At 43.8% G+C, this 15075-nt stretch overlaps 1 protein-coding gene across 3 annotated transcripts in view; it reads left to right on the plus strand.

The window, feature by feature from the left end:
• Window positions 1-12553, plus strand: part of MIB2 (MIB E3 ubiquitin protein ligase 2) — a 44594-nt gene extending 32041 nt beyond the window's left edge. For 2 of the 3 annotated variants that reach the window (XM_030289134.4, XM_030289135.4), the window contains 8 exons: window positions 1531-1687; window positions 2688-2842; window positions 3356-3482; window positions 4772-5002; window positions 6552-6730; window positions 7671-7855; window positions 8530-8595; window positions 10854-12553. In XM_030289134.4, coding sequence (XP_030144994.4) covers window positions 1531-1687; window positions 2688-2842; window positions 3356-3482; window positions 4772-5002; window positions 6552-6730; window positions 7671-7855; window positions 8530-8595; window positions 10854-11095 — 1342 coding nt within the window. In that variant the 3' untranslated portion in view covers window positions 11096-12553. The remainder of the gene's footprint in view (window positions 1-1530; window positions 1688-2687; window positions 2843-3355; window positions 3483-4771; window positions 5003-6551; window positions 6731-7670; window positions 7856-8529; window positions 8596-10853) is intronic. The other variant, XM_072917348.1, reaches the window with a different exon arrangement.
• The last annotated feature ends 2522 nt before the right edge of the window (window positions 12554-15075 follow it).

Here is a 15075-nt window from a genome sequence, read left to right on the forward strand (position 1 = left end):
GCATCCAAATGGATCCAAATGGATCTCTCTTCCTTCACTCTGTGCCTGGTGGGAGCTTTTCTCTGGTTTTCATGTTGGGAATTAGCCTTTGAGCTTCAGCCCACAGGAGGATTTCTTCCTCTACAGCAGCATCCTTCTTTCCAGAAGGATTTCTGTCATATTTGAGGTGGTCACAGTACAGAGCAACACTCCATTTTCAGAAGGCTTCAAACCCATTTTTATTCTAGCACGCATGCTTTTTATACATTCTTACAAAACTCCTGAGTTTACTCACTGGTCACAAGAGAAAAACCAAATGCTCATTGCAATAGGCAGCTGCAGGTTTCTCTTCTTTATCCTTCTTTTTTTCTTGGTTTCCATGTCAATGGCTTTGGTATAAAATTGTTTCTAGGGATAAACATGGATCCACGTCTCAAACTTCTCTCTGGCTCCCAGAAGTCACTGTAAAACCTCTTCCACAGATTTTTATCTAGCACAGGATTTCTTAGCACAAAGATTTCTTATCCTTCACAGCTGCTTCAGTTTCCATGCTAGGAATTTTCAGGGGGAATCAGAAAGAAAAATAAAATTGATCAGGATGTTTTAGTGATGAAATTTTTTTTCAAGGGGATGGAGGAGGGGATGTAATGGATTCAGATCAATTTGTCTGGTTGGTTTCTCTAAGTTTGTGTTTTCCAGACAAGATGGGATTTTGAGCTGTATCATCAGTTAGCAGGGAAGAATTCATCCTTAAGAGTGGGAATTCCTGTTGGTTCAGAGCAGAGAGCATTATTAGGAATTAATAATTAATTAGGAAGGTTTTGTGGGGTTTTATATTGGAACCCTGGTTACTTTTAGACTTTCTGTGCTGACAGGCAATGACCCCCAAGAGAACACTGCATTTGACCTGAGGCTGTGAAAACAGCTTCCAAAATTAAATGATAAAACTAAGATTATGAGTGTGTAGTTTAAATAGATGTGTATAATATCACATAGTAGATAATTTAAAGTTTAAAGTTTTAGAATATAGTAATATATATAAAACAAAAAAAAGTTTTAAAGCAGAAACTAATCCTTCTCTCTTCATGAATTTAAGTGGTATTGTGTAATTAGATTTTAAAAATCCACATTACAAGCCACAAGTAGTTAGTTATTAAGTTAAAATAAAAATATAAAAATAAGTATCATTTCTTAATTAGTTTATCCTTAAAAAACCTCATAAAGAAAGAAATGCAACACCATTTTTTAGTTTATTACAATACTTTAGAACTCACAGTTTATAAAAGTGTAATAGATAAAATAGATAAAACTAAATAATAGATAAAAAATAATAGATAAAAACTAATAAACATCTGAATCCAAACAAGAAATACCATCTCACACATTTCATCCCAACCCTAACAATAAAAAAACAAAGCACAACAGCTTTTTTAACACTGAGAGGAAGCAGGGTGGGGCTGAGAGGATACAAAACCTGATTTCTGTTGCTTTGCAAAGAGAAAGAATTGACTGGAATGACTGAAATCTGTTTTTTTCCTTGCTTTAAACCAGGAACCAAGCTGAAGTTGCCCGTGTGCTGCTGGCCAAGGGGGCCAGTGCAGACCTGCTGAACAATGCCAAGTGCACAGCCCTGTACGTCGCTGTCAGCCAGGGCTTCACCGAGGTGGTCAGAGCCCTCTGCGAGCTCAACTGTGATGTCAACCTCCCAGTAAGTTTGGGGCTGCAGCCATTTGGGCAGGGAGCTGTATTTTTTTGGGATTTTTTTTGAGGTTGGGAGGTGCTTCTTTGTGAGAAATTTTGATTTAGAGCCTCGAGAGAAGCTCAGATTAATGTAAAAATACAATACACAAACATTAAGCAGAAAAATCATAAACTTATGTTTCTATAGTTGTAAGTAAGAATATACCTTAAGTAAGTAAGAAATCGTATTGATAAAATAGTAAAGAGTTTATCATGTAAAAGTGTAGTTCTATAAAATAAGCTAAGAATTTAGAAGTTATAATAGAAACATATATATAGACACGAGACAGAAACTCATAAAATAAAAGTATCCACAGTGCAACAAAATTAAATAAAGGCAATAAGTTAGAAAAACAGAATAAACCTTGTAACAACTATCTATCAGGTTACAAAATTATAAATTACCTTATAACAAAGAACTTGTGACTGCTCTTAAGCTATTGCCAACTGCTTACTCCCTTAAAATCTCACAACCTCTGAGGCTAATGTTTATCTAAACAATAAATAGTTCTTAGCCCAAAAATAGTCCAATCCCTTCATTATTAACAACAATAATGTACTTCTTTATGTCTCACACCGTCTTTGGAGAATGTAGCTTTGTAGAATTCAAATTTGTCTTTTGAAAAGGCACTGTACCTTCAGTACCTTGAAATTCCAGCTTTGAGTCTGCCCTTCTTCATCACATCAGCATTTTCTGCTGGACTCAGGCTTTCAGGGAGAGCTGAGCTGCTCTTCCTGTGTGTGGTGCCCACACTCCTGTTCCCAGAAACAAGATTTGTAACATTTTTGAGGCAGGCAGGGATGGTGACTTGGACCCAGCCCATTTTTCAAGTTTATTGTGTGCTGGTGGGGCTGTTCCGTGCTGGGTCAGTCCCTCAGAGCTGCTCAGGAGTTTCAGCAGCTGACAGGGGCTTTCCTTGGGGTTTCTGAGGTTGGTAACCTGGCTTTGCTTTGGTCTCCATGGGTAGGATTCCCAGGGAGACACCCCCCTGCATTATGCCATCACCCTGGACTACAAAGTCCTGATTGAGATCCTCACTGAAGTTCCCAACATCGATTTCACTGTCCAGAACTGTCAAGGTTTCAACCTGCTCCACTATGCTGCCCTGAAAGGCAACAAGCTGTAAGTCACCTTGCCTTTTTTTTTTTTCATTTTTATGCCTTTTGCAGATGTTAATTTGTGCTGGCTGGATAAGAAGGTGGCAGATGGGGTTTTGGGTAGCTGGTTAAACATTTCTTGGGTTTGGATATGGCTGGATAGGGCTGTTGGCCTCCTTCAGGCCTTCACAGGAACCTCCTGCCTGCTTTTCCACCTTTCTCAGGCTTCCCTAGGCTGGGAAGTCTCTCTGTTCCTGGACAGTTTCAGATGTTTGGGTCTTAGTAAATACTGGGAGTCTCTGGAACTCCTCCAAAGATAAACCTGCTCATTATTTTCAAAGCAATGTGGCTTTTCCCTACTTTATTAAAGATAACTGAGAGCTTTTGTTGTATTTTTGTAATTCAGTTTGTGGGTTGAAGGGACTGCTCTTCATTGCTGGTGTCAGAACCACCTGGTAAAACACAGACATTGCTGACTCCTGAGCAGGAGAGGCAGAAATTCATTCTTCCATCTTTAATTACCTCTCCAACTCTGTAGAGCCATCAAGAAGATTCTGGCCAGGGCTCGGCAGCTGGTGGACTCCAAAAAGGAAGATGGATTCACTGCCCTGCACCTTGCTGCTCTCAATAACCACATGGAAGTGGCTGAAATTCTCATCAAAGAGGTAAGAACTCAAAACCAAAATCAAGAAAACCTGTCCCACTCCCAAGCCTCACATTTCCCACCTACTCCTGAGTGAACACTGATAAATCCTGGTTTCCCTTTTCTGTTTTAAATAACAAACAGATTTAACTTCTTTATCAGAGTGAATTCAAGTCTCCAGTGCCAAGCCAGGTGTAGGGAGGAGATGGACCAAGAAAACTTCCATGCTTTATCTGGTATTAACTATAAAGGATTTGGAGGAAAAGAAGTTAGGAAAGAGCCTGTTCCAAATTATTTCCCTACATAAATAAAAGTTTTTTAAACACCTCTCAGCTGCCCCATCTCTGGGTCAGAAAAGGGTGTTACATAAATAACAAATAACAATTTATTGTCTGAAAAATTGGTGCTCATGTGAGACAACTCAGCTAAACTCAACAAAGGCAAAGTTGGATTTGGGAGTTGCCAGGCCCCAGGCTCGCAGCCGTGCAGCTGCACCTCCCCGTGATGCAATTCCTGCTTTTCCAGGGTCCCACGAGGGGTAATTTTGGATAATTGACTTTAAAGCATCTACAGTGTGGTATAACTAACACTAGGAAGCCAAAACCCACTTCTAGTGTATTGTAATTAGGAAATAGCTGACTTCTGATTGTGGTGGTGTGAATTACAACATATGTATTGTCTCACCATTCACATCAGACCAAAAATAGAATAAAAGTTTTTCAAACACCTCTCAGCTGCCCCATCTCGGGGTCAGAAAAGGGTGTTATATAAATTAAAAATAACAATTCGTTATTATCTGACAAATTGGTGCTCCTTGTGAGGAGCAGATAACTCAGGGAATCAAGTTGGATTTGGGAGCTGCCAGGCCCCAGGCTCGCAGCCGTGCAGCCGCACCTCCCCGTGCTGCAGTTGCTGCTGTTGCTGCAGGTGCTGCAGTGGCCGCAGTGGCTGCAGTGGCTGCAGGGGCTGCAGTGGCTGCAGGTGCTGCTGTTGCTGCTGTGGCTGCAGTGGCTGTAGAGGCTGCAGGTACTGTAGTGGCTGTAGTGGCTCCAGCGGTTGCAGGTGCTGCTGTTGCTGCAGATGCTGCAGGTGCTGCAGTTGTTGCAGGGGCTGCAGTGGCTGCAGGTGCTGCATTAGCTGCAGCGGCTTCAGGTGCTGCAGTTGCTGCGGATTCTGCAGTTGCTGCAGTGGCTGTAGTGGCTGCAGTGGCTGCAGGTGCTGCAGTTGCTGCAGTTGCTGTAGTGGCTGTAGTGGCTGCAGGTGCTGCAGTGACTGCAGTTGCTGCAGGTGCTGCAGGTGCTGCTGTTGCAGGGCCGCTGCGAGCTGAACGTGAGGAACAGCCGGAGGCAGAGCCCGCTGCACCTGGCCGTGATCCAGGGCCACGTGGGCATGGTGCAGCTGCTGGTGCGGCACGGCAGCGACGTCAACGCCGAGGACGAGGACGGCGACACGGCCATGCACATGGCGCTGGAGCGGCAGCAGCTGATGGGGCTGGCCCTGCAGAAACGGGACGGAGAGATGGGAGCCGCGCTCCTGGCCAAGGTCAGCCACGTGTGTGCTGGGCATAGAGAATAACTGTATGGAGAGTGAGACGTGTGTATTGTATATTGGGTATATATAACCCATGTGATATGGAGTTATATGTGACAGAATGTGGTGTGTATATATAATATATATACCACGTATATATATGTGGTGTATATGTAATATATATACTACATATATATATGTCGTATATATATATATAATATATATACTACATATATATATGTGGTGTATATATATTATTATATATATTATATATTTATATATAAAATATATATTAATATATATTCTTTATACTATATTATATATAAAATGTAATATATTCTATAATATTATATAGAATTTATTTATATATAGCATATATAATAGGTTATATATGATATATAATATCTATATATATATACAGAATGTGTATGTATAGATAATACATATCTATATATACAGATAATATATTAATACAGATACTGAATGTGTGTATATAGAATAGAATAGATAATTTGTTGTTCTTCTTCTTTCTTCTTCTCTCTTCTTCTTTCCTCTTCTTCTTCCTCCTCTTCTTCTTCTTCCTCCTCTTGTTCTGCCTCCTATTCTTCCTCCTATTCTTATTATTATTACTATTATTATTATATTTGAAATTATTAGAATAAGTGCAACCACCCATTCCTCTTTTTTAGCTGTTGGTGCCTGCAAAAGCCCAGGCATTGCTCTTGCACCCTGCTCCTTGCCCAACCAGCAGGAGATGATGTCCTGCAGAGGGATCTGTGCCTGCCATTCCCGGGGTTATTTACAGTAACACCATCTCCAAATGCTGTAGATTCCTTCCCAGCTAATTTTACTTGCCCTGACTGACCCACTCTGGCTGTTTAGGTCAGTGGAATATGTGACTTGACTTCAAATTATTTGGGATCATGCACATCAGAATTTGGCTCTGGAAACAGCTGTCGCTTCAGGCCCTGCAGCAGTTCTGAGGGGCCTCCAGCTTCTCCCTTCTCCCTCCCTGGAGAGGTGAGGGATTCTCTGATTTTTAGGGATTTGCACCAGCTAGGGTCACTCTGAGGCACTCCAGGCCCTGCAATGTGAGATTTGAACCCATTATTTACATATAAGCAAAACCACATTATTTACACAAAGGATATTTACATATCTTTCTATCTAGAAGAAGTGAATGCCCATTTCTCTGATTTTTAGGGATTTGCACCAGGTAGGGTCACTCTGAGGCACTCCAGGCCCTTCAGTGTGAGATTTGAACCCATTATTTACACAAAGGATATTTACATATCCTTCTCACTCCCTGGAGAGGTGAGGGATTCTCTGATTTTTAGGGATTTGCACCAGGTAGGATCACTCTGAGGCACTCCTGGCCCTGCAATGTGAGATTTGAGCCCATTATTTACATAAAGGCAAAAAGAATCTCTGTGTGCTTTCACAAAGTTGCACTTCTAAGTTAAAAGTACAAGGTTTAAGGCTTTATTTCGATTTTGATGCAAGTCAGCAGAGGATCAGAAGCTTCTTCTGTTGACAGAGTGTTTTTCTCAATTTCTTTTAGCTGCAGGCTTCTGGCTTCCTGGGAAATGTGGAGCTGAACGTTGGGACTGCCATTGCCTGCTACTTAGCACAAGAAGGAGCAGATATTAATTATGCAAATCATCGGGGAAAGTCTCCTTTGGACCTCATCACAGATGGAAGAATCGTCCAGATTGTCAAAGACTTCTCCCAGAAATTCAGGTAAGCCTCAGGAAACCCTCACAAAGCAGAGTTTCCCCCAGCCCCAGAGTTTCCCCACCAAAACCCCCAGGATTTATTCCAGGGCTGGATAAAGGCTTGTTTTGAAGCTGATAAGAGAAATAGCTGAGGAAATGCCCAAAGGAGAGTATGGCAAGTCAAAGCTGGCTTTATCTGGGGTTCTGAGGTTTGTTTGATTTGGGCTTTGCAAACATGGAAGCAGAGTTCTGTTTGATCTGAGGGCACAGAGGCAGAGAAATCCCCCAGCACTGCTCATTGCCCACTGCAAATAACAGGTGAAAAAAACCTTCCACAGGAATTGTCTCAGTGAAATATGTGCTGGACTGAGGTTTTTTGCTTAAAAAAATTATTTCTGTCAGGTTGACATTTCTCATTCTTCTTCTTCTTATTGTCTCGTTGTTATTATTATCTGCTTTCTGCATATGACTGTGCTGTTACCTTCCTGTTACCTCCAAAATAGCAGTTTCAACTTGTGTAAATGGATATAAATTAGAGATCCCTGTTCTTTTCCTTTCTTTTCTGAGCAGAACTAGTCAGGATCCCAGTTGAGCTTATCCCAGCAGGGCAGGGAAGGTTCCCAGGTTTATCCACCTGAGCCTGTGGGGTAACCCAGGGGTAACTCAGTGTTACCTGTGGGAAATGGATTTGTAGAAAATTCTTAAAACTTAACAGAGAGTTCACATTGTATGTATGTAAATATCTGTATGTAAATTTTGAGATAAGAAAAATCGAATTAGAAACAAGTTTTAAAGGATAAATCACAAAAAAAAAAAATTAAATACCTTTGAGAAATAGAACAATGAAAGATGTTTTTGAAACACCTCTCAGTTACCCCATCTCTGGGTCAGGAAAAGGCTTAATCTGACATTACCCAGTGCTGAAGGAGCGTGTGGCTCCCATTTCTCACATTTCCTGCTTGCAGGGATCAGCAGGTTTCATCTGACAGCTCAACCATCACCTGCAGCCTTCGCCGTGTGCACACCACGCCCAACACCATGACCAACCTCAGTGTCTCCAGCGTGGCAGTGCCCACAGAGTGCCTGGTCTGCTCTGAGCTGGCCTTGCTCATCCATTTCTTCCCATGCCAGCACAGTATTGTGTGTGAAGGTGAGTCCACACTGGTTTTTTTGGGTTTTTTTCGTGTTTTTTTTCCCAGCCTCCCTCTTTGCCCTGTCAGAAATCCAGCCCTGCTCAGACACAGAGCTTTTGTGCTGTTTGTGTCCTGAAGCAACCCCAGCATGATTTCAGCATGTCTTGCAGCCAAAGTTATCTCTGGAAAACACAGAATGTTCTGCCCACCTGCTGCTTGGGACTGCAGCAGCTCTGTTGGGCTTGGAGGTGCCTGGGTAATTCAGAGGGAAAGCCAGTTGTGGCTGTCAGTGCTTTGTCCCCCAGAAACCTCCTGAGGAGGATTTCCCTCTCCTCTGCCTTTCCTAACTCTTCATCCTTCAGGATTTCAGCTGATTTAAGGGCAGCCTGCTCAGACTTGCCAGCAAGTTCATCTCACAAGGCACAGAGTGAGTGAGCACAGGGAGTTTGCTCAGAGCTCTGTGCCAGAGCTTCGTCCTCTTCCCCCAGAGCTGCAGGGAGGATTTGAAGGTGCTGTGTTTGCTGCTGACCTGGGAAAAATGAAATAAAAGAGTAGGCACAGCTCAGAAAGCAGGGAGCAACCTCATTCCGTGCAGGAGCAATCCCTTCATCACCCAGGGAGGCCTCAGGTTGTTCAAATCTGATCTTCTTCAGTCTGTTGTGGGTTTAATTGTCATCTCTCCTTGTGGCAGAATGCTCCAGGAGGATGAAGAAGTGCATCAAATGTCAAGTGACAATAACCAAAAAGCTGAAACAAGGTATGTCGTGGCTGTCCTCCTGGTCAGGGCTGTGGGGAGGGGCCTGCACAGGCACCAGTGATTTTCAGTGAAATAAGAGAGTTCATTTATTTTGGCTTTGTGTGTGTGTGTGTGCCTGTTGCATTATCCACCTTTAGAGAGGGAAAAAAAAGTAGATTTTAATAGATCTGCTCAGATGTCCTAAGCCAAGCTCAAGCTGCATAGACAGGACAGGACATTTAAGGGAGCTTTACCTGGGCCTGGCTTATTTTTTGTATTGAAAGCAGTCAGGTTTCACATGGGGTGGTTTAACAGTGAAAATCCATGAGGAAGGGAAATTTCACCTTGTGCAAACCTTGCTTCTCCCCTGGCTGAGAAATCAGTGTCTGTGCAGGGCTGGCATGACCCAGCCATGCAGAAATCTCAGAGCTGGAGTATTTCAGTAAAGGTTTTCTGCCCAGATTTGTCTCCTGTCCACACTTCCCAGTGTCAGGATGAGCTGTGGTGGCAGCAGGGTTTGTTTTTGCCATGGCATTGATGCAAGTTGCCACTGAAACCTTTTCCAGAGTGGTTGTGAGGGCTGGGATCAGTCTCAGGGCACGTGAGGATTTAATTGCATGTCCTGCTGCTCGTGACTGAGCACTGTGGGCTTTTTTTTTTGGAGTCAGGCTCCAGCCTTGTGACTGGATGCCTGGGAAAAAAGCAGGAATCAGTCCCACGGCATTGGACATGCGCAGCTGGCAGAGTCAGAACTCCTCTTTGCAACTCCATCATGCTAAAATACTACTTTTGACATGACAGTGGACAGGAGCACTTGTCTCTGCTGCAGACTGGCAGCAAAATAACGATGGGAATTCCAAAGAAGACATTTGCAGGCAAATTTCCAGTGGAGGAGGAACATCAAGGTCTCTGAAATACCAGCAGGATTTCCCTGGCAGTGATGTCTTCAGTGCTTGCCTTTGACAAACTCCTTGTCCCCAAGGACTGGATTTGAAATCACTTCTTGCACCACTGATGTGCTGCTAATTCCAGAATTAGGAATGGGACATCTGTAGTGAAGTGTAAATCGATGACTCAGGAGCAGAAGATGAGCAGTGAGAGCTGCATTGAGAATATTTACCCAAACTCCAGTTATGCAGGATTTGGGATTCTTTCATTTCACATAGTCAACCAAATGACTCTTATTTATGTAAAACTCTTCATTTATATAAATGAAAACTGTTTAATTTTTGTAAAGCTCAACACAAGTGTTCAGGTGGTTCTTGTTTGACCATGTATGTCCTGAAAGACACACACTCAATTCTTAGACATTTCTTAGGCAGAAATTGGAGTTCCAAATGTGAGCAGGAGGCTGAGAGAACACAGTGCCCTGTCAGGATTCCTGGATTAGTGGGGCAGAATATCACAACCAACTTTGAATATTTGCACTTGACGTGAGCAGCATATTTCAGAGCACCAAGGTGGGAATCTCAGGCAGGATTTAAAGAAAACCCAAACCACCAAACCATCCCAAACACACACAAACCACTGAGCAAGTCAAAGAAAAAAAGCATCACCCGAAGGATTTTTATTTGATCCCTGGCTGAGGCTGAGTGCAGTGTGAGTGGGATGCTGCTGGGAGGGGCAGAAGGGGGGGTTAATTGGTTAATTAGTTGATGTGAAAAATGCCTATTTTATGATTGGCTTTTCACTAATATTACAATGAATATTATATGTGTAATGTTAGAAAGTGATGCAGTATTAATTCTCTTAAGTAGTGTGTTAAATATAGTTTCAGGTTCCAGCATACTGTTAAAATAGAGACTATGGATGTGGGGGAAGGTTTTTTTTTTTTTTAGGAATGAGATACTCGCTTTGAGGAACACCTAAATCTTCCAAAGAAAAGGAATTTATGGTTTTCTTATCAGAAGAAACGAATTTCTTCAGGCCTTGCTCAGACTCGAAGTCACCTTGGGGATTAAAGGAAACAGTTGACTTACAATAGACAGAGTTCTTGTTTAGAATAGAATGTATGCACAACCATGAAGGATGTATGAATATGCAACAGTGTATTGTTTTAAGGGTGATTCCTTTGTTCACAAGACATGCTTTTCATGACTTAGCGTCTGAGAGCATCCTGACGTCCATAATTCTTTGCTTTTTATTGTCTTGCAATTGTCCTAACTCTAAACTTTATTACTCTAATTGTATTACTGTTTTTATAACCATTTTATTATAATGTGAAAACGCAAGCGGCGGGCGGTTTTGCACGGTTGGTTAACGCCGAGCTCTGCCCGCAGACAGCACGGAGGTGCAGTGCAGCCCCAGCTCGGAGGGCACGGAGCAGAGGAAGCTGATGGAGGAGCTGCAGAGCCGCTACCGGCAGATGGAGGAGAGGATCACCTGCCCCATCTGCATCGACGACCAGATCAAGCTGGTGTTCCAGTGCGGGCACGGCTCGTGCCCAGACTGCAGCACGGCGCTGACCGTGTGCCCCATCTGCCGCCAGGCCATCCGCGAGAGGATCCACATCTTCGTCTGAGGGCAGGGAAGCGCCCCAGGGACGGGCCAGGGGAGGAGGAGGAGGAGGAGGAGGAAGAGGAGTCCCCTCTGGGGTGCCCAGGGAAGGGACAGCCCCTCCCTCATCTGTGCTGCTCATCCACCGCCACCACCGGACTGACCACGCTTCCAGAGCTGAGCTGGATAGATCCTGGGGTGTCCCAGAGCTGAGCAGATCCTGGGGTGTCCCAGCACTGAGCAGATCCTGGGGTGTCCCAGAGCTGAGCAGATCCTGGGGTGTCCCAGCACTGAGCAGATCCTGGGGTGTCCCAGAGCTGAGCTGAAGAGATCCTGGGGTGTCCCAGCACTGGACAGATCCTGGGGTGTCCCAGAGTTTAGCAGATCCTGGGGTGTCCCAGCACTGAGCTGATCCTGGGGTGTCCCAGAGCTGAGCAGATCCTGGGGTGTCCCAGCACTGAGCAGATCCTGGGGTGTCCCAGAGCTGAGCAGATCCTGGGGTGTCCCAGAGCTGGACAGATCCTGGGGTGTCCCAGAGCTGGACAGATGCTGGGGTGTCCCAGAGCTGAGCAGATCCTGGGGTATCCCAGAGCTGGACAGATCCTGGGGTGTCCCAGCACTGAGCAGATCCTGGGGTGTCCCAGAGTTGAGCAGATCCTGGGGTGTCCCAGAGCTGAGCTGAGCAGATCCTGGGGTGTCCCAGAGCTGAGCAGACCCTGGGGTGTCCCAGCACTGAGCAGATCCTGGGGTGTCCCACAGCTGGACAGATCCTGGGGTGTCCCAGAGCTGAGCACACCCTGGGGTGTCCCAGGGCCATCCAGGAGTGCTCCCAGCTCCCCAGGAGCTCCCTGGATCAGCTCTCCCAGGCCCAGCCCAGGAGGGGATGTCCCCCCTGCCCCTGGGGCTCAGCACAGCAGCAGAGCTGGAGTCAGGAGTCCTACAGACAGAGCGTGTGCCTTAGAGAAAAAGTAGTGAACACTGACTGGAGAAAATCTGTTACAACAAATATTTCTGACCTCTAAGTGACACTCTTCTTCTTCTTCTTCTTCTTCTTCTTCCATATTTTTTTTTTTTTTGGCAGAGCCATGTGTTCAGAGACTTCTGAGCGTTCTATCCATAATGCCAAAGGCAGGTGTTAAATACTCCAATCAAAGTGTAAAGAAAATAAATAGTAAATAATTAAGATACCAGGGGGAGGAGGAGTTAAAAAAAAAAAAAAAAAAAAGGGATTTCATTTTTGTTTTTTTGTTTTGCAGCAAAACTTAATAAAATAAAAATATATATTTTCCTGAGCATTAAAAATGAATGTACAAACAATAGCTGTATTGCTTTCCAGCTGAGTGAAGAATTATTACCCACTCAGTCATCCTGTAAAGTAAATTTTGGTGGAAGTGTGGCTGTTTGTTTGGGGTCTGGTGATGCCCAAACCTCCTGTTTGTTACCTATTGGAAGCAATATTTAAACAAACAAAACAAAACAAAAATTCCAGTGTTCCTCTACTCCTTTTGTTCGTTAGCTAAGAGGTGACAAATCTTTTAAAGAAATGTTGAGCTGTGTAGAACGGGTGTTGGGTATGGGAATATTTCTTATTTATAACCCTGTGGTGTATTCAGAAAGTTATTTCACCAATTCTTGACTTCTAGAGATAATATTTATCCAAATATTCACTTGAGTTTGTTACAGTTTCAATAGGTTTTTTTTAAATCTGTGAAAGTGGATCAGATTTAACCCCTAAATTATTTGTTTGGCTCCTACTTAACACCCAAATAACCTAAAGCTGAATTTCAGAATCAGCTTTGGTGTAAAAATCAGAGGTGCAGATTCTCATTATTTCCTAGAAACCCATGCTGGTGGGAATCCCTTCGGAATAATCCAGAAATTTCCCCAAAATCTTTGCTGGGACAGCAAAACAAAGTGCTCAAAGTACAAATCTGAGCCAGCTTTATCCTGTAAAAGCTGCTTTTATTAACCACTTTTTGCTGAATAATTTTGCAGACTGTTTATTACCCCAGCCCAATGCTAAGCTTTTTTTTTTTAAATAATTTTAATAATTTATTCACAAGCCTCTCCACAGAAAGGATATTTCCCCATGTGTCGTATTTGTGCTGGCACCAGAAGAGAGGAGACAGAGGTGACAAAATGTTCAATATTTGTCATGTAATTCTCATCTCTTATTCCAAAGGTGTCCTTTTATTCAGGAAAAAACAACATGGAGCATCTGCTTAATTTTTTACAAGTGGTTTCTTTGAGTGCTGAATGAAGAGAGGCTTCATCTCTCCTTTATGTTCCCACTAATCTGTGCTGCCCTCAGGATTTCAAGAGGATTGGTCCACCCACAAATGGGTTATTAATATTAAATTAATTATAATCTTTAAAGTGTATTAAATTAATTATAATTCTAGTAAATTAATTATAATTTTATTAAATAAATTATATTAAATTATTTATTAAATTAATACATTATTTAATTAAATTAATTAAAATAATATTAATATTATAGTATATTAATTATAATATTTAAAATAAGTTTTTAATGCATCCCACCAGAGAGCAGTGACCAAAATATCCCCACCCAGGGGAGCAGTTCTTAGTTCACTGTGGATTCACTTTGTTATCTGTGTTTTGGGAAACCTTTTTCCCTCATTTCATGCCCAGATTTCTGCTCTCAGGTCAGGACTGCAGTGCTGAGCTGGGTCAGGCCAGTGCAGCACTTCTGTGAGCAGCAGCTCAAGCTGGCACTTAAGCAAAATACTCCTTTTTCTGTGCCAGCTGCAGCTGTTTCCAGCTCATTTGTCATTCAGCAGAGCGTGGATTTTTCTAGGAACATCAGCAGATGCTGATCACGAGGGGCTGCAGTGGGAGAATTCCCTTCAGGCCCCAAACATTCCTGTTCTGCCCCTCCCTGGGGAGCACTGCTCCTCTTCCAGCACACAAATCCCTTTTTTTAGCCCGTGACCCACAGAAAAAACACCATTTTTCAGAGCCATTCCCACAGGAACCACGCAGGGATGTTGGGTTGTTGGTTTTGGTTTCTTCTCCCCCCAAGTTGGGAGCTGAGCAGTGAAATCTGTGCAGTGCTTTTTAAAGGAAGGCCTTGGGGAGGGTTTCCTGGTCCTGTGGGCCCAGGAGCTGCTCCCTGCAGACCAAATCCTGATCCTGCTGCCTTCAGCCATCAGATTTTGGGTCCTTCTCCTTTCCCCAGCTCCGTGCAGAATTCCCAAATCACCACAGGGGAAACTGATGGGGGTGTTTTGTTCCAATGGTGAATAATTGGCTCTTATCCCTGGATAAATAGAGATTTCATGAGAGGTGAGGTTCCTTTGGGGCAGTCAGACATCCCCACTCCCAGCACTGATGGTTCCTCTCCGTGTAGCATCTCTCAGCACAGGTTTTGCTGTAATATTTGTTGTCACAGATGGTTTTTGTGTTATTTTGGGGACTGGGATGAAGCAGTGCCAGTGTCCTGAGAAATGGGGCAGAGCTACTGGAAATTGTGTTGAAAATAACATTTAAAGAACAAAGAAAAGGAGAGAAATGCAAAAAAGAATCCATAGAGGTGAAAAAAAAATGTATTTTTGAGCTGAAGGCTGCCCTGGGGAAGGGAGCCATGTGTTGTGTGTTATGCACAGCCCTGCTTTAAACCAGACATTTCAGCAACAGAGGGAAAAGAGCAAAGCTGAGCTGGTGGAAGGAGGGGAGTGCATCCTGCTGTGCACATCATCCCCTGCTTTATGTTCTCCACAGCCTCTCCTTGCCCTCGGTGGGTTTTGTGCACCATTCCTCCCCTGCTGGCACTGCTTGGAGCTCCCCAGAGCTGGGGATGTGCTTGGGACATCCCTGCAAAGCTCCCTAGAAAGGAGAATCCAAGGAAGACAAAGCAGGGTCGGTTCTGTGCCTGCCCTGCTCCCCTCTCCCCTCTGCCCTTGTGGATTCCCTCAGTGTCAGGAGTTCCACAAACCAGCGCCAGGAATGTTCCTGCTGCCCAACAGAGTCGGGATGACGGAT

The sequence above is a fragment of the Taeniopygia guttata genome, chromosome 21 (genome assembly GCF_048771995.1).
Source record: "Taeniopygia guttata chromosome 21, bTaeGut7.mat, whole genome shotgun sequence".
Classification (NCBI taxonomy): domain Eukaryota; kingdom Metazoa; phylum Chordata; class Aves; order Passeriformes; family Estrildidae; genus Taeniopygia; species Taeniopygia guttata.